The sequence below is a fragment of the Mobula hypostoma genome, chromosome 4, assembly GCF_963921235.1.
Source record: "Mobula hypostoma chromosome 4, sMobHyp1.1, whole genome shotgun sequence".
Lineage (NCBI taxonomy): Eukaryota > Metazoa > Chordata > Chondrichthyes > Myliobatiformes > Myliobatidae > Mobula > Mobula hypostoma.
This window is the reverse complement of record NC_086100.1, coordinates 58,796,605-58,821,677: the sequence shown is the minus strand read 5'-3', so window position 1 is coordinate 58,821,677 and position 25,073 is coordinate 58,796,605. Positions and strand designations below refer to the sequence as shown.

The window sequence follows — 25,073 nt, the reverse complement described above, 5'->3', positions numbered from 1 at the left end:
CCATTCAGCCACTGCTTAATCCATGCTAGTATCTTTCCTGTAATACCATGGGGTCTTAACTTCTTAAGCAGTCTCATGTGTGATATCTTGTCAAAGGCCTTCAACATCAACCGATTCTCCTTTGTCTATACTGCTTGTATGTTTCTTTAAAGAATTCCATCATATTTGCCAGGCAAGATTTTTCCTTGAGGAAACAATGCTGACTATGGGCTATTTTATCATGAGTGTTCAACTACCCCGAAACCACATCCTCAACAATCGGCTCCAATATCTTCCCAATCACTGAGGTCAGACTAACTGGCCTATAATTTCCTTTCTTCGGTCTCTCTCCCTTCTTGAAGAGTGGAGTGATATTTGCAATTTTTCATTCATCTAGAGCAATGTCAGAATCAATTGATTCTTGAAAGGTCATTTACTAATGCCTCCACAATCTCTGCAGTCACCACTTACAGAACTCTTTTTGTACACCATCTAGTCCAGGTGACTTATCTACCTTCTGACCTTACAGTTTCCCGAGAACTTCTCCCTAGTAATGAAAACTTCACATACTTCATGCCCGTGACGCATATAACTTCCACCATACTGCTAGTGTCTTCCACAGTGCAGACTGATGCAAAATACTTATTCTGTTCGTCCACCATTTCCTTGTCCCTCATTACTACCTTTCTAGCATCATTTTCCAATGATCCAATATCCACTCTCGCCTCTCTTTTACAGTTTATATATCTGAAGAAACTTTTGCTATCCTCCTTATTATTGGCTTGCTTAGTTTGTATTCCATCTTTTCCTGTTTGGTGACTTTTTAGTAGCCTTCTGTTGGCTTTTAAAACCTTCCAAATTGCTTCTGGAAATTCCAGCCATTGCTGCAGTGCTGTCACCCCAGCCAGTGTTCTTTTCCATTCAGTTCTGCCCAACTCCTCCCTCATGCCTCCGTAATTCCCTTTAATATCTGTAATACTGATACAGCTTACTTTAGCTTCTCCCTCTCAAATTTCAGGGAGAATTCTATTACATTATAATCACCCACCCTAAGGGTTCCTTTAATCCCTCTAATCAATTTTGGTTCATTGCACAACACTCAATGCAGAATAGCTGATCTCCTAGTGGGCTCAACCACAAGCAGCTCTAAAAAGTCATCTCATAGGCATTCTAGAAATTTCCCGTCTTGGGATCCAGGACAAACCAGATTTTCCCAATCTACTTGTATATTGAAATTCCCCATGATTATTGTAACCTTGCCCTCTTGGCATGCATTTTCTTAGCACCTCTTGTTTTAATTTGTAGGCCACATCCTTACGACTTTTGGGGGGTCTCTATATAACTCCCATCAGGTCTGTTTACTCTTGCAGTTCTTTGGCTTTACCCACAACAGTTCAACACCTTCCAACCCGATGTCACTTCATAATATGATTTCACTTTTTACCAACAGAGCCACACCACCATCTCTGCCTACCTGCCTGTACTTTCGATATAATCTGTATCCTTGGACATTAAGCTCCCAGCTATAATCTTCTTTCAGCCATGATTTAGTGATGCCCACAATGTCATATATGTCAATCTGTAACGGTGCTACAAATTCATCTCCCTTATTCCGTATACTGCACACATTCAAATATAACATATTCAGTCCTGTATTCAACCTTTTTGATTGTGTTCAACTTTTACATTGCAACTCATCCAGTTGCATACAATTTTGCCCTATCATCAACCTCTCCTTATTAGTGTCTCACTGCACACTGCCTGTTTGTAAACCAACTACCTCATCTCAGCACTATCGCTCACATTTTCATCCCCCTGCTAAATTAGATTAAGTCCCCCTGAACAACTGTAGCAAACCAGCCTGCATGGATATTGGTCCCCCTAGGGTTCAGGTGTCCCTTTTTTTACTTTACAGGTCATACCTCCCCCGGTAGAGATCCCAGTGATCGAAAAATCTGAATCTCTGCCACTGCACCAGTTCCTCAGCCATGTATTCATTCACCTGCCAAATCATCCTATTCTTAGCATCATTGGCGTATGGTATAGGCAGTAATCTAAAGATTTCTGCCCTGGAGATCCTGTTTTTCAGCTTTCTACCTAGATCCCTAAAGTCTCTCTTCAGGACCTCCTCACCTTTTCTATCTATGTCACTGATGCCAGCATGTATCAAGTCTTCCAACTGCTCACACTCCCCCTTTAGAATGCCATGGACCCAATCCAGGACATCCCTGACCCTGGCCCTCTGGGTGTCTCTATCATGCTGACAGAATCTCTTCTTCTGACTCTGGAACCTCCTATCATCACTGCAATCCTCTTTCCCTCTCTTCACTTCTCAGCCCCAGCACCAGACTCAGTGTCAGAAACCCGGTCACTACGGCTCCCCACCCCCCCTTGTAGGTCATCCCCCTCAACAGTATCTAAAGTGATATACCTATTATTGAGGGGTATAGCCACATGGGTACTCTTCACTGCCTGTGCATTTCCCTTTCTTCTCCTGACAGTCACCCAGTTGCCTGTCTCCTGCAACCTAGAAGAGACTACCTCCCTGTAGCTCCTATCTATCACTTCTGCATTCTCCTGTGTGAGCCAAGTGTCATCAAGCTGCAGCTCCAGTGTAAAGCTCAAATATAAGGAAGGTACAAGCAGACTGATGGGGTTATACTATAGGTCTCCTGGTAGCTGCCTGAAGATAGAGGCGTATACGCACAGGCAGATTAGGGAAAGATGCAAAACTAACAAATTTGACGTCGTGGTAGATTGGGCCCTCCTTCATGCAAGAGGCTTAGATTGGGTTGAATTTATTCAGTGCAACCATGCGAGCTTCTTGAAGTAGCATTCAGACAGTGAAATCAGAGGAGAGGACATACCAGTTCTTGTATTGGGAAACTATTCTGGCCAGCTGATTGAGGATTCATCAGGGGGGCATTTTGGAAACAGTGATCACAAAAACTCTGAACAAGAGAAAATCTGCAGATGCTGGAAATCCAACCAACACAGAGAAAATGCTGGAGGAACTCAGCAGGCCAGGCAGCGTCTATGGAAGAGTACAGTCGATGTTTCAGGCAGAGACCCTTCAGCAGGACTGAAGAAAAAAAGATGAGGAGTAGATTTAAAATTTGGTGGGGGGGGGGCGCAGGGGAGAGAGAAACACAATCTGTTAGGTGAAACCAGGAGGGGGAGGGAAGAAGTAAAGAGCTGGGAAAGAGATACAGGGCTGGAGCCGGGGGAGTCCGATAGAGGGGAACAGAAGGCCATGGAAGAAAGAAGGGGGAGGAGCACCAACGGGAGGCAATGGGTGGGCAAAGAGATAAGGGGAAAAAGGGAAAAGGGGATGGAGACTGGTGAAATTACCAGAAGTTCAAGAAATTCATGTTCATGCCATCAGGTTGGAGGCTACCTAGATGGAATATAAGGTGTTGTTCCTCCAACCTAAGTGTGGCCTCATCTTGACAGTGGAAGAGGTGATGGATAGGTATATCAGAATGGGAATGGGAAGTGGACTTAAAAATGGGTGGCCACTGGGAAATACCGCTTCTTCTGACAGACTGAGTGTAGATGATCGGTGAAGCAATCTCCCAATCTACAAACGTTCGTAAGTCGGGTCTCACGAATATACAGGAGGTCACACTGGGAGCACCGAGTACAATGAATGACCCAAACAGGCTCACAGGTGAAGTGTCACCTCATTGGAAGGACTGTTTGGGGCCCTGAATAGTAGTGAGGGAGGAGATGTAGGGGCAGGTGTAGCACTTGTTCTGCTTGCATGGATATATGCCAGGAAGGAGATCAGCGGGGAGGGACGAATGGACAAGGGAGACGTGTATGAAGCGATCCCTACAGAAAGCAGACAGTTGTGGTGGGGGGGGGGAAGGAAAGATGTTCTTGGTGGTGGGATCCCATTGGAGATGGCAGAAGTTCTGGAGAATTATTTGCTGGATGCAGAGGCTGGTGGGTTGGTGGGTGAGGACAAGAAGAGCCCTATCCCTGGTGGGGTGGAGAGAGGATGGGATGAGCGCAGATGTGCACAAAATGAAAGAGATGCGGTTGAGGGCAGTGTTGATAGTGGAGGAAGGGAAACTCCTTTCTTTGAGGAAGGAGGACATCTCCTTCATTCTGGAATGAAAAGCCTCATCCAGAGGGCAGATGCGGCAGAGATGGAGGAATTGAGAGAAGGGGATTTATTTTTACAAGTAACACGGTGGGAAGAGGTATAGTCCAGGTAGCTGTGAGAGTTAGTGGGTTTGTTATAGACATCAGTGGATAAGCTGCCTCCAGGGATAGAGAAAGAGAGATCAAGAAAGAGGAGGGAGGTGTCAGAAATAGAGCAGGTAAGTTTGAGAGCAGGATGTAATTTGGAGGCAACGTTGATGAAGAAAGTGGGGGGGGGGTTGGAAGATGTGCTTGGTGGTGTGATCCCGTTGGAGATGGCAGAAGTTGCAGAGAATTATGTAATTATGTGCTGGACGAGGAGGATGGTGGGGTGGTAGATGAGAACAATAGGAACCCGATCCCTGGTAGAGTGGCAGGATGATGGGGTGAGAACAGACATGTGTGAAATGGATGAGATGCGGTTGAGGGCAACGTTGATAGTTGAGGAAGGGAAGCCCCTCTCTTTGAAGAAGGAAGACATCTCCTTTTTTTCTTGACTGAAAAGCCTCATCCTGAGGGCAGATGCGGCAGAGATGGTGGAATTGAGAGAAGGGGATTTATTTTTACAAGTAACAGGGTGGGAGGAGGTATAATCCAGGTAGCTGTGAGAGTCCATGAGTTTATAGCAGACATCAGTAGATAAGCTGTCTCCAAAAAGAAAGAGAGACAGATCGAGAAAGGGGAGGGAAGTGTTTGAAATGAATCAGGTAAATTTGAGGGCAGGGTGGAAGTTGGAGGCAAAGTGGATGAAGTCAACGAGTTCTGCATGGGTGCAGTCATCGATGTAGCATAGGAAAAATGTGGGACAGTCACCAGTGTAGGCTTGGACCATAGACTGTTCCATGTAGGCGACCAACGTGGCCTGCATAGCTGGAACCCATGTGAGTGCCCATAGCTGCACCTTTCGTTTGAAGGAAGTGAGAGGAGCCAAAGGAGAAATTATTTAGATTGAGGACAAGTTCCATCAGGGAGAAGAGAGTGGTGGTGGAGGGGAACTGGTTCGGTCTGGTGTCCAGGAAGAAACAGAAAGCTTGAGGACTTCCTGGTGGGGGATGAAGGTGTATAGGGACTGGACATCCATAGTAAAAATAAGATGATGAGGGGCAGGGAACCTGAAATCATTGAAAAGAACCAGAGCACGTGAAGTGTCACGGATGTCGGAGGAAGGGACTGAACCAGGGGTATAAAACAGAGCTGAGATATGCAGATATGAGTTCAGTGGGGCAGGAACAAGCTGAAACAATAGGTCTACCTGGACAAGCTGGTTTGTGGATCTTGGGTAGGAGGTAGAAATGGGAGGTGCCAGGTGCAAGGTGCGGGAACTATGAGGTTGGTGGTGGTGGATGGGAAATCCCCAGAGTCAATAGATTGGTGATGATGTAGGAGATGATGGCTTGGCGGTCCTTAGTGGGGTCCTGTTCGAGGGGTAAGTAAGAGGAGGTGTCTGAGAGTTGGTGCTGGGTTTCAGCAAGATAGAGGTCAGTACGTCACACTACTACAACACCTCCCTTATCTGCGGGTTTAATGGTGAAGTTAGGGTTAGTGCAGAGGGAGTGAAGAGCAGAGCATTCAGAAGGACTGAGGTTGGAATTCAAGAGAGGTATGGTAAAGTCGAGGTGGTTGATATCTAGTCGGCAGTTGGCAATGAAAAGGTCCAGAGCAGGCAGAAGACCAAGGCGGTGTGCCCAGATAGAGGAGGAGGGTTGAAGATGGGAGTAGGAGTCACCGGAGCGGGATGCAGTCCTTGCCAAAGAAATAGGCTTGGAGACAGAGGTGATGGAAGAAGAGCAAAGCTTTGTGGCGGGCACAGAGGTGTGGGTGCAGGGGGGACAAAGGTGAGACACTTACTGAGGACAAAACATTCTGCCTCTGAGAGGAAAAGGTCAGAGATGATGGTGAAGACCCAGCATTGATGAGAACTGGGATCAGAGGGGTGAAGGGGGGAGGTTGGTAGTACCTGAGAGGAAGGAAGGTTTGGGGTGTTCGGGGATGGTGAGGTGAGGGGAAGATGGAGTCTCCAGGGTCCCAAAAGCTGGTGGTGAGATCAGAGAGAGCAAACTGCATTTTAGAGGTGTCCACGGTAATTGAAACCAGTATTGATGGCAGTGGTGTGCGGGTTTTCAGTCTTGCTCTGGATTGCACAACCTCCGACTCTGATTCCAGCCTTGACCTCTAGGCCGAGGCTTCATGCGCTGCTGCTGAAACCCCCGTCTCCCCTTCCCCCACTACCAGTCCACAATCCCGTCTCTCTCAGGTCCCACCGCCAGCTCCTGGGTCGTCGGAGACTCCATCTTCCTCTCACACTATCCTCCTGCCACCCTACCATGGATAGGGTTCCTCTTGTCCTTGTCTCACCACCACCCTCCTTGTTCAGCACATAATTCTCCGCAACTTCCGGCATCTCCAATGTATCCCATCACCAAGTACATCTTCTTCCCCCCCCCCCCCCCCGCCCACATTCTGCTTTTCACAGGGATCCCTTGACCACTCGGCCCTCACTACTGATATTTATCCATGCAAGCGGAACAAGTGCTACACCTGCCTTACACCTCCACTCTTACTACGTTTCAGGGCCCCTAACAAGTCCTTCCAGCTGAGGCGGCATGTCACTTGATAGTCTGTAAGGGTCATCTACTGTATCCGCTGCTTCCAGTGTGGCCTTGTGAAATTGGTGAGGCCTGACATAGATTGGGAGACCGCTTTGCTGAGCACCTATGTTCCGTCCGCCAGAAAAAAGTGGGATCCCCCAGTGGCCACCCCTTTTAATTCCACTTCCCATTCCCATTCCAATAGGTCTATCCATAGATGGGCCTAGCCTGCTGAGTTCCTCCAGCATTTTGTGTGTGTCACAAAAGCTCTTTAAGTTTTAACATAGGTATGAATAAAGAAATTCTGAATCTTGAGGGGAAGTGCTAAACGGGGGAAAGGGTGGTAGGTAAATTACAAGCTATTAAGCAGCAACTTGGGACAGTAGATTGGGCAAGTCTACATTTGGTATGTTGGAGTCATCACAAACTCCTCCGGTCTTTCTTTCGGATCTTGCACAATGACTTCATTTTTATTTTGTATATTCACTAAAAATAAATTTCTAAAAACAGTCTAATCAACTGACTGGATCACAATGGTTCACTTTTTTTTTGTGCAAGGTTCACTGACATTTTTAAGGGTGGTAACGAGTGCTATTAATACATCAGAGAATAAATTGAGTACAGAAAAGAAGCATTTTAATTAGTACGTCTAGTCTTCCACTTGTGAAAAACTCCATTTTAATTACCGGAAATTGCTGAAAACTATACTGAACATTTTATTAGTTTCAATTGTGTATGCTAATTAGTTTTTTAAACCTTCTCACTAATGCCTGTGTGCCTGAGATAAACAAGCTCATTTAAAGAGCCTTTAAAAACAAGTATAATTGGTGGAAATATGTCATGCTGATTACTTAGATCCAAGAACAAAGCCAGTGTCTTTTTTAAATCAGAGCTGTCTTCCTGCATGTTCTTTTATTTTAAATCAGCATTAAAGATAATTTTAAAAGCATCTTTCCTTTGCGCTGCCTGGGCCAATTTCAACAAGATTTCTGTATTGAAATCAATGTAAACTAATGGACCTTCTAGACTTTGTGGTGTAGCACCTCATTTCAACCATTAGTAAATATTAATTTGTGTGGAACGGTTCACTTTCCTCAATTCTGGCATGGCAGTTAAGGTTACTGATAAGCGCACTGTTTACAAAACCTCCTAAAATATTAACTTAAAGAAAATTCTGTCTTTAGAAACTTGCATGATTGGCTTTTAGAGTTTATAATCTGGTAAAATACATCTTACCATTTATCTTATATCATTATTGCAATTAAAGAATTTGCTGAATGACCATTATGGTTAACATGTGATGCAGATATGTCGAATATTTTGCAAAGAAGGAAAACAGTCAGATTGTTTATGGAGGAATAAGACAATGTTCCATGTTGAAGAATAGTGACAGGAGATTACTTTGCGGGGGGTGCTTGGTCTTAATGAGAGGATAACATCATTCAACATTATCGTTTCAGAGAAAAGTTTGCAAGACAAGGGCTTTGTTTTAAATTGGGAGGAATTTGTTGGGTACAAATGGGTTGATTAGTTTAAAAGTCATGGGATGAAAAACTTTCAAAACCAAGAGGTTCCGCAGGCGCTAGAAATGCAAAGTTACACACACAAAATGCTGGAGGAACTCAGCAGGTCAGGCAGCATCTATGGAGAGAAATAAATGGTTGATATTTCGGGTCTAAGCCCTTCACAGATGCTGTCTCAGCTGCTGAGTTCCTCCAGCATTTTGTGTGCATTACTCTGGGAAGTTTTTGCTCTTCATAGAGGGTTAATTCTGTGAGTTTAAGGTAAAGTTAAGGGAAGTATGAGCAGAGAAATTGCAAGTGGAGAATGAATATGAGGGACAATGTACAAGATAACATATACAGACAGGTGGAGCTTTGTAAAAGATACCACAGAGTATCTGCACTTTTGCCTTGAAATTGTGATTGAATAACTTGATAACATAAAAACAATTGTATAAAATTTATTATCACTATGCAATATAATTTTTATTACCACTAAATAAAAAAGTAGACAAGAAATGTCATATGTGTGTTAATAACAGACCATGCCAAAAATTGTTAAACATATTGGTAAAGAAATTGCTTACAAAACAGTTCCATTGGACTTTCTCTTGACCACAATTCCAAAAGGATTTTGTGTAAGTTTAACTTCATAACTAGTACTTGATGCTGCAGGGCCTTTAAATGGTTTGATATTTTCATGTGCAACTTCAAACCGCTGTTTGTTAGCATCTGTAATCTTAACATGACAGTCACAAAACAGAATTGCATATTAGTGGGATAAATTAAAGGGATATCCAAAACAAAGCTATTCACTGAGATAGCAATCTAATAACAAAACCGAAGTTAATATACAAAACTTTTAATTAATGGTTTTAGTATTGTTTTGTTGATATTTAGGCATTAAATAGCTGAGTGAAAAAATTGGTATTGCAACCGATTGCACTGTATTTGGATCAAATGCATATTCATGGTTATCCATTAAGATCAAGTTAAAGGAAAGTCTGTTTACCATTGTTAAAATAAACAGGTCCTGACAAATAGAAAACATTATTTAAGACCATAAGACATAGGAGCAGAATTAGGCCATTTGACCCATCGAGTCTTTTCCAGCATTTGATCCTGTCTGATATATTTCCCCCCTCAAGCCCATTCTCCTACCTTCTTCCTGTAATCTTTGACACCACTACAAATCAAGAACCTATTAATTTCTGCTTTAAATATATACAATAAGTTGGCCTCCACAGCCATTTGTGGCAATGAACTTTACAGATTCAACACTTTTGCTAAATAAATTCCTCTTAATCCCTGTTGTAAAGCGACATCCTTCTATGCTGAGGCCATGCCCTTTAGTCCTACACTCCCCCACTATAGGAAACATCCTCTCCAAGTCCACTCTATCTAGACCTTTCAATATTCGGTAGATTTCAATGAGATCATCTCTCATTCTTCTAAACTCCAGCGAGTATAAGACCAGAGCCATCTACTGCTCCTTGTCCATTAACACTTTCATTTCTGGGATCATTCTCATAAACCTCTTCTGGATCTTCTCCAATGCCAGCCAATCTTTTCTTAAATAAAGGGCTCAAACTACTCAGAATTCTCCAAGAAAGGACTGACCAATACCTTTCAGGGCCTCAGCATTACATCCTTGCTTTTATATTCTAGTCCTCTCAAAATGAATGCTAATATTGCATTTTCTTTCCTTACCACCACACAACCTGCAAGTTAACCTTCAGGGAATTCTGCACAAGGTCTCCCATATTCCTTTGCACCTCTGATTTCTGAATTCACTAATTCACTCACCATTTAGCAAATAGTCTATGCCTTTATACCTTCCGTCAAAGTGTATAACAATATACTTCCTGACACCATATTCCACCTGCTACTTTTTTGCCCATGCTCCTAATCTGTCCAAGTCCTTCTGCAGACTCCCTGCTTCCTCAACACAACTGGCTGCTCCACCTATCTTTGTATCATCCGCAAACTTGGCCACAAAGCCATCAATTTGTAAAGTAGCAAACCCAAACACCACCTCCTGTGGAACACCTAGTCAGTATCAGCCAACCAGATAAAGCTACCCATATTCCAACTCTTTGCCTTCAGCCAGAATGAGAATCAGGTTTAATATCTCTGACATATGTTGGGAAATTTGTTTTCTTTGCCAGTCAGCCAATTTTCTGTTCATGTTAGTATCGGACGATGAAACTAATAAAACCTACATTAAAAGAATGCTGCACAGGTCAATCATTAGATAGCTAAAATAAAGGAGGGTAACAAGAAGCAGTGGGGATTCAGTTCTCTACAAAAGCATGCCAACCTTGAATCGAAAGCGATTTTCTGTCTGCATTTCCGCAGTTAATAGCAATTTTTCAATATCCTTTCCATAAAGAGAGGGGGAATTCAATCGATGCAACTGAGCTTCAAATCCTGTATCAAAATAATATCCCGATTAAATGGGCTCAATAATAAAATCACTCATATCTTGTAATTAAAGCAGATAAGCCAAATATTTCAGCTGCACTTCCGACCTGTTGAGGTTGTCTTTTGACTTTTCCGCAATTCGTATCCAACATTCGAAGCAAAATAACACCATGGGCCATTTCCACTTGTCACTGGTTTCCAGCAGCATCCTCGGGCTTCACATTTTTCCTGAGGAAATGACAATGGAAGAGGTGCTAGGACAGGGTTCAGTGCAGAAGCAATAGCACTGCGAATGACACTCATTATTGTGTATGTGGAAAATCAAATAGCAAACTAAAAAGTAATAAATAATACAAAACTGAATGCAAACACAGAGTTCAATAGAAGGTTAGCCTTTTGCCTTCATCATTCTCTGTAAGCATCGAGAAAAAAAAGCTTGCAGTCTGGCGAGTAAGGTTAATGTGAAGAAAATGCTGGGAAAAAAATTAATCAAAGTCAGCATCTGTGCAAAGGCAAATAGAATTAATGTTCAGTCTAAAATTTTAATTCAGTTTCTCTATTCATAGGTACTGCATGAACAACTAAGTGCTTTCATCATTTTTATTTTTGTTTATATTATGCTATCTGGTTCATTGACGACCTTCAAGAAAGATATCTGTCATCTTTGTCCAATTTAGCCTACATGTAATTCCAGTCCCACTTTCATCAAGCATCTCAACTCAAGGGGAAAAAAAAAGGACAATGTGTGATGGCATTTTCAGTGACCCCACATTCCATGAATGAGAAAAAATGTTGCTTTTATTTACATCAGCTACAAGCATGCCGTAATTATCTTGACACAATTATTTAGCTAGGCAGTCAGATACAATCATTATTACAATAATCAGTTTATATCATTCTCATCACCTTTGTCGGGTTCATTTGAAATTTCGGTAAATATAATTTTGCAGTTTGCTGCAGGTTAAATCACAATATTTGATTTTTCCCATGTTTGAGTTGAAGTTAGGTCATCCTGACCTGCTTTTGCTTGCCTTACTGAACAAAAAACAATTTTTACACTTGCATGGAAAGCTTCATACCCCACTAATTTAATTTCTTAATGGATGAATCTAGAAAATGAATAGGATAATGAGGCATAGAACACAGCTGCTACGAAAAATAGTTCTGCAAATTGAATCTATGTTCTCCAACCATTAAAACTGCTAAAAGTGTGAGGTAGCTTAATCACAGAAATGATACTGAAGAACTAATGCTGACAGTCAGCACAGTCATCTGGCTGCTCTCTGCTATGTGTTGATAGTTTCATTGTCACCTCAGAACACAAAGCAGTCTCAGGGCAGTAGGGAAGCTACTGAGCTCAATCTTAAAAAAAGCATTAAAGATCTTTGACCAAATAACAGTACAGATTAAAAGAAAAAAGCAGTTTGCACAATGATGCACTTCTTGTCTGGTCCAATATAGTCGCTGTTACAATTTTTATTTCATTAAAATTTATTCTTGTCATATTGTCCTAATATTTAGTGACATTCCTTCAATTTCAAGTGGCCAAGCTACCAAGACTGTACTTCTATCACAACGTGTGTGCAGCAGTGAAGCTGTTCTTTTCAGTCTCAAGAAAGCTGAAATAATAATGAAGAATCTTCATTCAATCTGACACCAAAGTATCAGCTTGAAATAGGCAGTTTTACACTATTTAGAAATGTTAACCTCATTTTCCCCAATGTATCCTTTTGTTGTTGTCACATCCTCTCCATACTGGATGAGTCCTAATTATATTGACCAGTTATCTGGTTTCTAATTAAATCCATTTCATTTTTTTGTCAGTTATTTTATGGACTATATTTTCTCAGTGTCACATTGTGGGTATACAGTGTTCCTTGGTTTGTTTACATTTTATGTCTAGTTGTTTGTCTTTGGACTTGCTCTGTTTTTTTAATTTTGTTTTGCAGGTATCATGGAGATTGTTACTCTCTGTATTCATCACTTTTATTCAATTTGGGATAATTTAATTAGCATAGTACTTTCAGCATCTTGCATTCCTACGTGCTCCAGGGTATATTTCAGGGGAATATGCCAAGCGCACTTTGCTTCGTTTCTGTGGTTCCTTTTCTGGTGAAACTCAGACCAAGTTCCAAGTACCATGAGTGATTGCAGTTCATCAGGATTCTGTTAGTTTTGCTGGTTCATTTCTGTGATCTAACTTTAGTTTTGAGTTGCCAAAGTCTCTATGATTCCTGCACTTGAGGTCATTAGTTACCCTTACGTTAATGTTATCTAGACTTCAGCATAGGTACAAGGCGCAGAAGCAGCCAATTACTTAAACATTGTACAAATATTTATGGAGCTTTTACTCAACATACACTTATTGTTTTATGATCAAAATATGCAATATATAACCCTGACTGCATCATCATCTATACTGGGTAAAGTTTTCTAATGATAAAAGGATTGTAAAATTGCAGTATCAAGAAGGTATAAAAGCAGTTATATTTTGCTCATAAAATGCAATGTTGGAAACATTCAATGTCCAAGGAAAGAGGAAAATACATTAAATTTTCAAATCCAAGATCCTTCATCAGAGCCAGTTTTGACGAAGGAAATCATTCCTGAAATATTGACACGATTTCTCTTTCCACAGATGCTGCCTATACCATAGAGTATTTCCAGTATTTTCTGTTATTATTGCGGATTTGTTACAATTGCAGTTCTTCTTAAAATTTCTAAATGAAGTTTAATGAAAACACAAGTAAGAGAAATGTATCCTTGGATTACAGCATTGGGTCAAGAATATCAGATCTTAATTACTGATTCCATGTATCTTGGAAAGCAGAGATTGATTATTTTATTCCTATAAGTTGCAGATATATCTGTTGTTCCTTTATTTGTCCCATTAAAACTGCCCTTTCCCATGTATACAAGTTCGGCCAAATGGCCTGTTTCTGTACAATTCACAATTCAGGATGATGAGAATGAAAGCCGAAGGGGGAAGGAAGTTAGGGGCAGACCTGGTCAGGTGTGGAAAGTAGTTAAAAAACAGAATTCAGACCAAAGAAGCATGAGGAAGTGCATTTAAGAATGACAATCACGGCAATGATAAATTGTATGATACAAAAAAAATGCTAGTTCCAGAGGCGCATTACTGTTGAAACCTTATGGGTAGCAAGCTATAAAATGTAAGAGAAGGAAGGCTATTTGTTAACTGTTGGATACATCAGTTGGGCTACAGCTAAAGTAATGCAAAAAGGTCAAATCTCTTTACAGGAAATAAATAAGAGGGGCTTAAAGCAACTGTTGCTAGTGGTGGAAAAACGCAGTTTTGAAACGCTAGAAGGGGGATGTTTTCCTTGTCATGGAGAAATTGGAGGAGAGAGAGGAGATTTAACTAAAGCATAAATAAACTGAGAGGACTGGACCGAATGAACAGGAAGGACCTCTGTTTCTTACCCAGGAAGGCCAATACTTAAATTAATTGGTAGTAAGATTGAAGAGGAGCTGGCAATTTCTTTTCCCTCACCAAGGTATGGTATGTGTCACATCTTGAAAAGGTAAAGGTAGAAACCCTCAATACTTTTGAAAAACAGCTGGACAACTACTTGAGGAACTTTAATGTAGCTCTGAAGTGATAAGCTGAGTTTTTTCTATTTGTTATTATTCTGTGACTCAATGAAATTGAAAAATATATACAATTGTAATTATTTCTTTCAGTATACAGTATTTTTATATTGTTAACTGGTTCATAAAAATAGTTATTGGGAATTACACAAGGATGCTAAATATGGAAGTTGTCAAACAGTACATCTGATTAGCAAAGTAGATAGTCTAAATATTTTGTTAAAAATACAATGGAGCAATAAGATCAGAAGAAATATTAAAATCCATTCAATTTAGGGCTCTTATTTACCTTTATTAAGTGTTTCAATGATATAATATATTATAAACATGAGAGATCTTCAGATACTGGAAATCTAGAGTAACACACACAAAGTGCTAGAGGAATTCAGCAGGTCAAGCAGCATCTCCTGTATAGATAGGAATAGAGTCAACATTTCAGGCTGAGACCCTTTCATCACAGGATTGGAAAGAAAGGAGGAAGAATCCAGAATAATCTAATAGGAGAGGAGAGTGGACCATGGGAGAAAGGGAAGAAGGGGTGACAGCAGAGAAAGGTGATAGGCAGGTTAGGAGAAGGGAAGGCAGTAGGACGGGAGCCAGAATGGAGAATGGAAGAAGAGAGAATGGAAAGGACGGAGAAATTACCAGAAATTTTAGAAATTAGAGACTAGCCAAACAGAATATGAGGTGTTGCTCCTCCAACTTGAGTGTGGTCTCGTCATGGCAGTACAGAAGGTTGTGGATCTACCTGTATGTGCCGGAAAGGGAATGGGGGTTGGCTTTTAATTAGTTGGTAACCACAAACTCCTTCCTGTTGTCATTGGAGCAAAAGTGCTCAACAAAGCAGTCCCCCAATCAGACTAACAGGTGAAATACTGCCTCACCTGGAAGGACTGTTTGGGGCCCTCTGTGGAGGTGGGGAAGGAAGTGAATGGGCAAGTAAAACACTCCTTCTGCTTGCAGAGATAAGTACCACATGGGAAATCAAGATTCAAGATTGTTTAATGTCATTTCCTATACACAAGCATAAGAAGAATGAAATAATTGTTACTTAGGATTTGATGCACCACAAAAAAAGTTTTAAAATAATACAATAATAACAACAACAACAATAACAAAATATACAATAAATGTAAATACATAAGATAGCTTATATACATAGACTGATTGTATGCCCATGACATGGCAGTAGGCTGTACTTATGGTGACTGATTGGAAATAATGTGGAGTTAAGGTGTGGAAGTGTTGATCTGTCTTACTGCTTGGGGAAAGTAACTGTCTTTGAGTCTGGTGGTCCTGGCGTGGATGCAACGTAGCCTCCTACCTGATGGGCGTGGGGCAAACAGTCTATGACCAGTGTGTGTGGGATCCTTCATGATATTACTGGCCCTTTTCTGGCACCTTTCTGTATATACTGTATGTCCTCGATGGCAGGCAGGCTGGTGCCAGTGACTCATTAGGCAGTTTTGACAACCTGTTGTAGAGCTTTCCAGTCTCTGCAGTGCAGTTTCCACACCAAGCAGTGATGCAGCAGGTTAGAATACTCCTTACTGCGCATCTGCAGAATGACATGAGTATGGATGTGCAAAGTCCTGCTCTCTTCAGCGTCCTCAGAAAGCAGAGGTGCGGGCAAGCTTTCTTGGCTGTGTAAAATGTGCTCTGGGACCATGATGAGCACTCCCAGGCGTTTGAAACTGCCTGCTGTTTCTACTGTTGTGCTGCCGAGGAAGAGAGGGGTGCGAGTCTTTCTGAAGCGCAGAGTCAGTAGGGAGGGATGAACGGACGAGGAATGAACTGACAGTGATCCCTGCAGGAAGTGGAAGGTGGGTGGGGGTAGGTAAAATGTGCTTGGTGGTAGGGTCCTGTTAAATATGGCGGAAATTGAGTAGAATGATAATATATTTTATTTCATATTCTGAGCCTTGGCCTGACATTTCATCAAGCACCATCACTTCTTAAAACCTCTGTCAAAATTCAAAAAACCTTGTCGTTTCTCACAATGCTCTACAATTTCTCACCAACCACTGTTAATCCTTACCACTGTCAACCTTGAGCCATGCTGTGTGAACATCACTACTGTCAACCCCACCTAGCAAATTAATTTCTCACCATAATGCCATCCCTCATCTATCACTACATTTCCATATTAATTCCAAGAATTTGTGCACAATTTGGAAAAAATACAATGTTGTATCTTTACTCTAATTTCATATAAATATCTTCATTGTTATCAGTTGACAAAGGAAAATCATACTGAAATCTATAACAAGGTCACTAGTATTCCAAGCACCATCAATTTCACCTGCTCCCATCATCAACTGCTACTGACATAAAAGGAACTTGTAAGCTTTCAAACAGCCATTCTTCAGTGAATATGTAACGCCATTAGATATTCATTTATTTATGAATCAGAACCAGGAGAAATATTACTGTCAGATCTGGATATAAAGTGAAAAATTAGCTATCTGCAATGAAAATAGATTTCAAATATCTTACTTGAACCTGTATAATAAAATGTTATACATTGCCTTTTAGATAACGTGGCATTAATGTACATTAAAGAAACGAAACATTGACCTCAAGCATGTCTAGATATAAATATTCACTTCCAACATCAGTGAATCATTTCTGGTTAGACCCATCAAGATCTAACAATAATTGTTAGGGCCTGCAATTTTAAAGGGTACATTACTACTTTAGTGCCTTGCACAACATCAAATGACATCCTTGTGGACAACAATTTCACAATTTAAACCAACCTTTGAAGCTCCATCTTCTGAAAAGCAGTTTATTCTATCACTATCTTGAATGGAGTATGGACAATAAGCGATGAAAGTCGTGTTGCATGTGTTGTTTGTGCATCCTGTGAAAATACAGAGATTGAGCAACGTGAAAATCAGCAAAGGCAATGAATCTTAAAATGTTTAACATAAGAGATAGTCATAGTTTTTAAACAGAATTAACTGACAATAATTAAAGAGTTGGCAAACAAATCTCATCAAGATTGAAATCCTAATTTTATTTCTTCATATCAAAAGTAAATTAGCTTTTCAACTAGAATTAAAGTATAGATGTTATAAAATTATGCCTGACAATATATAAAAGTAAACCTATTCATGTATTTTAAAATCCATCTTTGAATAGTACTCACAAAAATTCACCCTTCCTTTAAAGTTTAGACAAACTATTCTGATTGTATAGCTGTTTCATTATAAGGTATTAATTGATAAAACTAAATGATTAAAAATAGAAAATATGCATTGTTGTATTTTTACCTTCATGAGTATTGTCACATTGTGTTTCAGTGGCTAAGAGTACAATTAAAGCAACGGCCACAATAACCACCAAAATGAATAAAACAATGAGCAATATTTCCAAACCAGAAAACTTTCTTCTTGCCATTTGTCAGTAGGAAGAGAAACCTAGCAAGGAAATAAGTGAGAACACGTTAAAACATTCTGACATTTACGTAAAGAGCAGAGGCATATTTTAATCAACTAAGAAAGCTGATAATGGGAGGTGAAAAAAATATTCACCTCCCTTTATCCACATTATTAGTTTCTTTGGTCACAATCTTGGAAAGTACAGGGTTATTTACTGCTATATTTAATCATCCTTTACTCCATATTATTTAAATTTATCATTTCCTTAGTTTAATCCAAAGTAAGAGAAGTACAAAAATAAATTATTAAAGGTAATTTGATCAATAAATCCTGAGAGTGGAGTTGAAAGTTGTTTACATATCATTGAAGACATAGTTCAAGCCACCACCACAGTTCAGGTTAAGATCTAGTGGCATAGCAGTCACATCCCATTGCAAAAAAAATATTGCAGATGATAGAAACCCGAGATGAAAACCGAAAATCCTAGAAATACTTAGCAGGTTAAGTAGCTGAAGCACCTTCAATAACTCCAAAAGACTGAAGTTGGGTAAATACTGAAAGGCTTTTATTCGCTCTACAACACGACTTCCATGCTGAGTGTCTGCCCCTGGACTGAGGGGGAGGGGCAAAGCGAAATCACCTTTATTCAGGATTTGTGGGAGGAGCCACAGGGGCAGTCAGCAGAGGGGCGTGTCCAGACAGTTAACCCAGTTACAACATATATATGGTTTACCACAGTAGCATCTAAGAGAATTAAGCCTTTCAAGGCAGTAACCTTTCAGCATGTTTGTGTCAATTGAAACATTGTTGTTACTCTGAATTCAAAAGGCAGTTGATTTCTAGATGCAACAACAAAACCAACAAAATGAAATTACAACACAAACAACATGCAGGAAGAACTCAGCAAGCCAGGCAGCATCTATGAGAAAGAGTAAACAGTTGATGTTTTGAGCCGAGACCCTTCATCGGGACAGGAAAAAAAATAAAATTTGATCTAAATTGAGGTCCACATTTCATCTGCAATTCATTGTAGATTAGACAATTTTCTATGACAATAGCACTGTGGCCTGGATTTCAGGGTCCTGATTCGTCCTCATCAGCAAGTCCTGCGGTTGATAATGAGATCAGAGGACAGAGATTAACCAGGAGTCTGGAAGCCAAAGCCTGACAACCAAACCCAGGGTCTGTGAGTCTGTAAGTCCACTGGGGAAGTTAAAGGCCCAATGTCTGTAAGCCCATGAGTCCACTGGAAAATGGAGACAGCCCATCTTTGGGTTATAGGACTGTCTGTGCCTGCATGGGTGGAAGGGACGTAATGTAAGGAGCTTGTCAGTAACAGTCAAAAAAAAGTAATGAATCACCATGTGTGCTGAGCTCATGTTCATTCTATATAATGCATCAGGAATTCAAATCACAGTCCTCTGATCATTTTAATGACGATAGCAAAATGAACCCACAAGCTACATTGCAAATCCATTAAGTTTCAAAAGACAGCCCACAACTTGATGTCTAACCTCATATTTCATGTCCGTGTGGGCTGTCAAAGCTACGAGACACTCCTTGAAGGACCACATTTTACCAGCAACACACACAAAATGCTGGAGGAACTCAGCAGGCCAAGCAGCATCAATGGAAAAACAAAAGTACAATCGGCATATCAGGGCTGAAACATCGACTGCACATTTTTCCATAGATGCTGCTTGGTCTGCTGAGTTCCTCCAACATTTTGTGTGTGTTGCTCAGATTTCCAGCATCTGCAAATTTTCTGTTGTTTGACATTTTACCAGCTGCAGGATTGACCTTGGCTCAATTCAGCACATTACTTATATTGTCAATCAGATTTCACATGGATCATCTACTCTACCATACGCATGTGTCACGTTTCCCATCCAGTCAAGTACCTTCTTCAGTACTCTGCTTACCTATGCTGATATTTCTGTGGGACACTGTACTTGTATCCTGAAGTCCCACTGTTCTATCACACTCACCAAGCTAAAGGGCCTGGCTCTGTGCTATATTGCTCTATGACTCCACCGGTAGTTGTAAACATAAAATAATCTTTCTACTGTTAGCTATATACCTCCAATTTTGGCATCACGCTCAAACTTATTAACAATGTCAACAACGTTTTTATTCTAATCATTAATATCATTGACAAATAACAATGAACCCAGCACTGATTCCTGTAGCACACTGCAGTCACAGAACTCCAGTGTAAAGGACAGCCCTCCACTAATACGTTCTGCCTCCTACCACCAAACCAATTTTGCATCCAATTATCTAGTCTGAAATTAAATTTTGTATTCTCACCCTGGATCCCATGTGATCTAACTTTCCAGACCAGCTGAGGATGCGGGACCTTATTAAAGTCCTTACTGAGTTCCGCATAGACATCTATCACCCTACAATCCTCTTGACACCTCTTCAAAAACTCAAGTCCAATTTGTGAAATACAATTTCCCACATACAAAGCCTTGCTGATTATCCCCAATCAGTTGTTGTCATTCAAAATGCAGAATCTCTCAGAACCCTTCCAGTAACTTTTCCATACTGAAATTCAGCTCACTAGCTCATAGTTTCCTGGCTTGCCTTTGTAGCCTTTCATAAATAAGGGCACAACATTAGCCAATCTTCAGTGATAAAAACATCTCAGCCAGAACCCCAGAAATATCTATCTCTGGCTTACCACAATGTTCTCGCATACATTTGCTCCCTCTACACTGTTGACTGAGAATAAAATGTAGCCAGGTCTCTTATATTGGAACACAATGATGGCTTACTTTAAGCAATATAACGCAAGAAACAGTGGAAGTACAGCAAAACTTCTGGTCTCAGTCTGGAAGAAACCCACCATATTGCCACAGTTTGTTTGACAATCACTGATTATTTGGCCCTTGCCCCATTCTAAAGTGGCACCATGACTACACAGGTAAAATTTTCAATACATAGATGTTCTCTCACATTGTTCCTCAACGAGGTTCACATTGGACAATTGTTTTCTGTATCCCTTAGTGAGACGCTAGCCCTCTTCTTCCCTCCCTCTTCAAAGAGCTTGCTACCACTGCATTCCCTGTACTTATTCTCCTAGCGATAGTATCTCACAAGGGGAAAAATAAGTACTGTACTTGCAATGGAAACCAACAGATTAACATTTTATTACAAATAAATCTACTAAACACCTGATATGCCATGCTCAAATGCCATCTGTAAATTTACTGATGATACAGCCATTGTTGGTAGAATCTCAGGTGGTGACGAGAGGGTGTACAGGAGCGAGATATGCCAACTAGTGGAGTGGTGCTGCAGCAACAACCTAGCACTCAATGTCAGTAAGACAAATGAGCTGATTTTGGACCTCAGGAAGGGTAAGACGAAGGAACACATACTAATCCTCATAGAGGGATCGGAGGTGGAGAGAGTGAGCAGTTTCTTTCAAGTTCCTGGGTATCAAGATCTCTGAGGATCTAACCTGGTCCCAGCATATCGATGTAGTTATAAAGAAGGCAAGACAGCAACTATACTTCATTAGGGGTTTGAAGAGATTTGTTATGTCAACAAATACAGTCAAAAACTTCTATAGATGCATCGTGGAGAGCATTCTGACAGGCTGCATCACTGTCTAGTATGGACGTGGGGGGGTGCTACTGCACAGGACCCAAAGAAGCTGCAGAGGGTTGCAAATTTAGTCAGCTCCGTCTTGGGTACTAGCCTACAAAGTACCCAGGATATTTTCAGGGAACAGTGTCTCAGAAAGGCAGCGTCCATTATTAAGGACCTCCAGCACCCAGGGCATGCCCTTTTCTCACTGTTACCATCAGGTAGGAGGTTCAGAAGCCTGAAGACACACACTCAGCGATTCAGAAACAGCTTCTTCCCACTACTATCCGATTCCTAAATGGACATTGAACCCTTGAACACTACCTCACTTTTTTATTTTATAATATTTGTTTTTGCACTATGTTTAATCTTTTCAATATATGTATACTGTAATTGCTTTATTTATTTATTTTTCTTCTATATTACGTATTGCATTGAACTGCTGTGCTACGTTAATAAATTTCACAACACATGCCAGTGATAATGAACCTGATGCTGATTCTTATTTCTTACATAATGACCTAAAGCAACAGCATTACAAAATCTCATACCTAGAGCAATAATATATAAACTTTTGCACAGTGGTGGAACTTCAGAAAGGGAAATTTTATTTAACACCAAAATTCAGAATCAGAATCATTATCACTGACATATGACGTGAATTGTGTTGTTTTGCAACAGAAGTATGGTGCAAAAACATAAAAATCTATAAATAACAAAATTAACATAAGTAGTGCATAAAAAAGGAATAATGAGTTAACGTTTTTGGCCTGTTCAGAAATCTGATGGCGGAGAGGAAGAAGCTGTTCATATGTTTTTCAGACTCCTGTTCCTCCTCCCTGGTAGTTGTAATGAGAAGAGGGCAAGCAAAAAGTGACACAACAGACTAAATGATGAAGCCCAAATCATTCAAACGTTTGTTCAAAAATATCCCATCCTATTAACTTACCTAAAATCATTCTCAATACATTGCAACAAAAAAAAAAGACAAATTAATTGGTGATGTGGCTGAAACCCAAGTAGAACAACATTGATTAAACAAAACGAAGAAGAAGTGAGAGCTAACTCTTACTTTTGAAGAGAAGTCCTTCTTGCTCCAACTTTATCTAGTGCTTGAGGAATGCGAATGAAGTCCAGTGACTTTGGATTTTGATTATAAATCCTCAGAAATACTTCCTGTTACATAATGGAAATTTCACATAGAAGGAATCTATATTGAAACCCAAACAGATGAGATAAAAGTGTTAGCGAATGCTTACCTTTGCTTTTTGGTCATGGACTTTTAAACTGACAGTAAGTTAAAACATCATATCAATGTATTATACAATGTGTGTTATGACCTATGCTCAAGCATGTACAAGGAGCGCTGCTTCACAAAAATGTAGTTACTCAACACTTAGACTGTTAATTATTCACTGTTGGATTTGGAATGAGAAAATAAATTTGAGGTCACTGTAACTGCAAAGCAGACTAATACAGTAATAGCATACCTCATTTTTAATATGACTATTTATATATCTATTGTAGCTATACTTCAAAATGAACAAATTCTCTTTAGAATACTACAAACACTTTAAAAATAGACCTGTTACTTTTATACATCCACCAAGCAAGGGCTTTAGCACCAGGAATCTCTCAACTCAGTATTATTTTGCCACTTAGTGCTGTCCAGAACTCAGAGTGATGCATTTTATTGGGGCATTACTATTTTGCTTCGCCAGTACATGTATTGAGTTATAGATGACCTAGGCTAGCGATAATTGAAAGTCTACATCCATGAATAAAAACAGTGCTAACAAAAATATTGAATATTAAAAGTATACATTTCACTGCAGAAATATTCCCTTTGTCCTGTCCATCCTCCTTTCATCCTCTCTACAATGTAAAGTTATATTTCTCTCACTTTTCTCTGAAATGCATTATTACTTCTGTTTCTTTTTCCACTGACTGACCTGTTGAGTACTTCTAACAATTGTTTTTCCTTTCAGAGTTCTTGTTTCTGCAGATTTTTTTTGTTTGGTTTCCAGTTAAAACATATGATCTAGCTTCGATATTTGATAATGATATTCTTTCACTGTAATCTCAATCAGAATCTATCCTAGATCAATAAAAGGGAAGTTTCTCCTGATGGATACAGGGTTCACCATTAATTAGTGTTCAAAGTCACCAAACAAGTTTCTAATAAATCAGTTTCATGTGGTTGTGATACTCTAATAGCATTCAAGTTCTTAGCTTACTGGGAATTTTGTTAAACTTTATCAATTTCAGAGTTTGGTTCTCCCTTCAGGAGCCAGTTTATCTTATGTGATTAGTAAACACAGAATTCCTCCTTTTGTGCTTCTCTGTTAGTTACCATAATGACTAATTTAAAGTTCACAGTTCAGAGTAAGCTTATTATCAAAATGCATATATCACCATATACTATCCTTAGGGTTCTTAAGATTGTCATAAATGGGATGGTAGTGGGGATTAGCTCCCACAACCTATAAAGTGCTCCAAATGGCATTTGACTCTAACAGCCTCTGACAACCAAGTCCAACTCTTGGCCTTCATGTGTGGCTAGCTACTAGGCCGGCAGAACTGTTTCTATTGACAAGAAGAGGGGCAAAGGCGGACCACTGGTGCCTCAGAACCAGTTGCTTCGGGAAGTTGGGGGTCATCAGCCTTGGACGGCATTTTAAACCGATTTTAAACCTCCGCTGCCTTACGGCCATACCCACCCATGGGAAAGGCTTCAGGAGTAAACCTCGAGGAAGAAATCCGGAGCCAGGGTCCCTAAGGCAGTTTGATGTTGTTTACAACTTCACTCTGGCAACTTCTGCGACAACACTGGTGCCAAACTTTATCAGAGCATGCCCTTTTCTTGGGCTACATCAATGACGTGGAGGGGAAGAACCCGCCGCATGGGCAACAGCCAGTTCTTCAAATTTTCCTGCCCAGGCTTGCACCCTGGAAAGAACACAGTCCACCAGAGGTGCAAACCCATGAACCCCTGGGTTAGATGGCAACCTACCACTGTCCTGAGATTCATTTTATTGCAGGAATTCTGTGCTTCCAAGCCAGATTATCACATTGTACCCAACCTTTGGAATTGTTTTAATTTTGATTTTAGCATGCTTTGTTTACAGTTCTATTGAAATATTACTAACCTGAATAACTAGCTCTAATTCTGCTCCTCCTGAGGTTTCCTGAAATGCCAAGTATTTCCTTTATTTTCTTTTATTTCAGTCCCATCTAAGCCTTGTTGATTAACTGTCCAGAACTGTTTGTTGCCTTCCGTGGAATTCTCTGCCACAGGGAACAGTTGAGGCCAGTTCATCGGCTATATTTAAGAGGGAGTTAGATATGGCCCTTGTGGCTACGGGGATCAGTGGGTATGGAGGGAAGGCTGGGGCAGGGTTCTGAGTTGGATGATCAGCCATGATCATAATAAATGGCGGAGCAGGCTCGAAGGGCCGAATGGCCTACTCCTGCACCTATTTTCTATGTTCTATGTTTCCTGTTGCTCTCCATAGGGCGGTATTCTTCCTTCCATCAAAATATTATCTGAGCAACAATAACTACTGATGTTTAAAATTCTCTATGGATTTTCAATTGCAACCAGAGATTCTATTGCTGGAAATACTGACCTATATACAGCAAGAGCTGCAAAGTTTCAATTATGTGAAGCTAAAACCGGAAACAACTGGCTATAAAAGTGTAAAACCCCTGCAGTAATTATTTCTGTCATTGTCAGACATCAATTTTGAGAGACTATGTGGACTGTGCCTTTGTTCAGCATCAGCACAGCGACTGCCAAATTTAAATGCACAAGCTGCATAAACAAATTTGGCTGAGTT

The 25,073-nt window shown here is 40.4% G+C and overlaps 1 protein-coding gene across 4 annotated transcripts in view; it reads right to left on the bottom strand.

The window, feature by feature from the left end:
- si (sucrase-isomaltase) overlaps nucleotides 1-22,511 on the bottom strand; it is a 181,395-nt gene extending 158,884 nt beyond the window's left edge. The window contains exons 1-6 of one of the 4 annotated variants that reach the window (XR_010017658.1): nucleotides 22,307-22,451; nucleotides 17,530-17,676; nucleotides 17,014-17,117; nucleotides 10,750-10,870; nucleotides 10,539-10,648; nucleotides 8,806-8,957 (exon numbers count right to left, since the gene is read on the bottom strand). Coding sequence is in view for 3 of the 4 variants with exons in the window: in XM_063045838.1 (XP_062901908.1) it covers nucleotides 8,806-8,957; nucleotides 10,539-10,648; nucleotides 10,750-10,870; nucleotides 17,014-17,117; nucleotides 17,530-17,656 (614 nt within the window). In the remaining variant the exon portion in view is untranslated. Of the gene's footprint in view, nucleotides 1-8,805; nucleotides 8,958-10,538; nucleotides 10,649-10,749; nucleotides 10,871-17,013; nucleotides 17,118-17,529; nucleotides 17,677-18,155; nucleotides 18,262-22,306; nucleotides 22,452-22,493 lie in introns of those variants that run through there. The other 3 variants (XM_063045838.1, XM_063045836.1, XM_063045837.1) reach the window with 3 other exon arrangements.
- Between the last annotated feature and the right edge of the window lie 2,562 nt (nucleotides 22,512-25,073).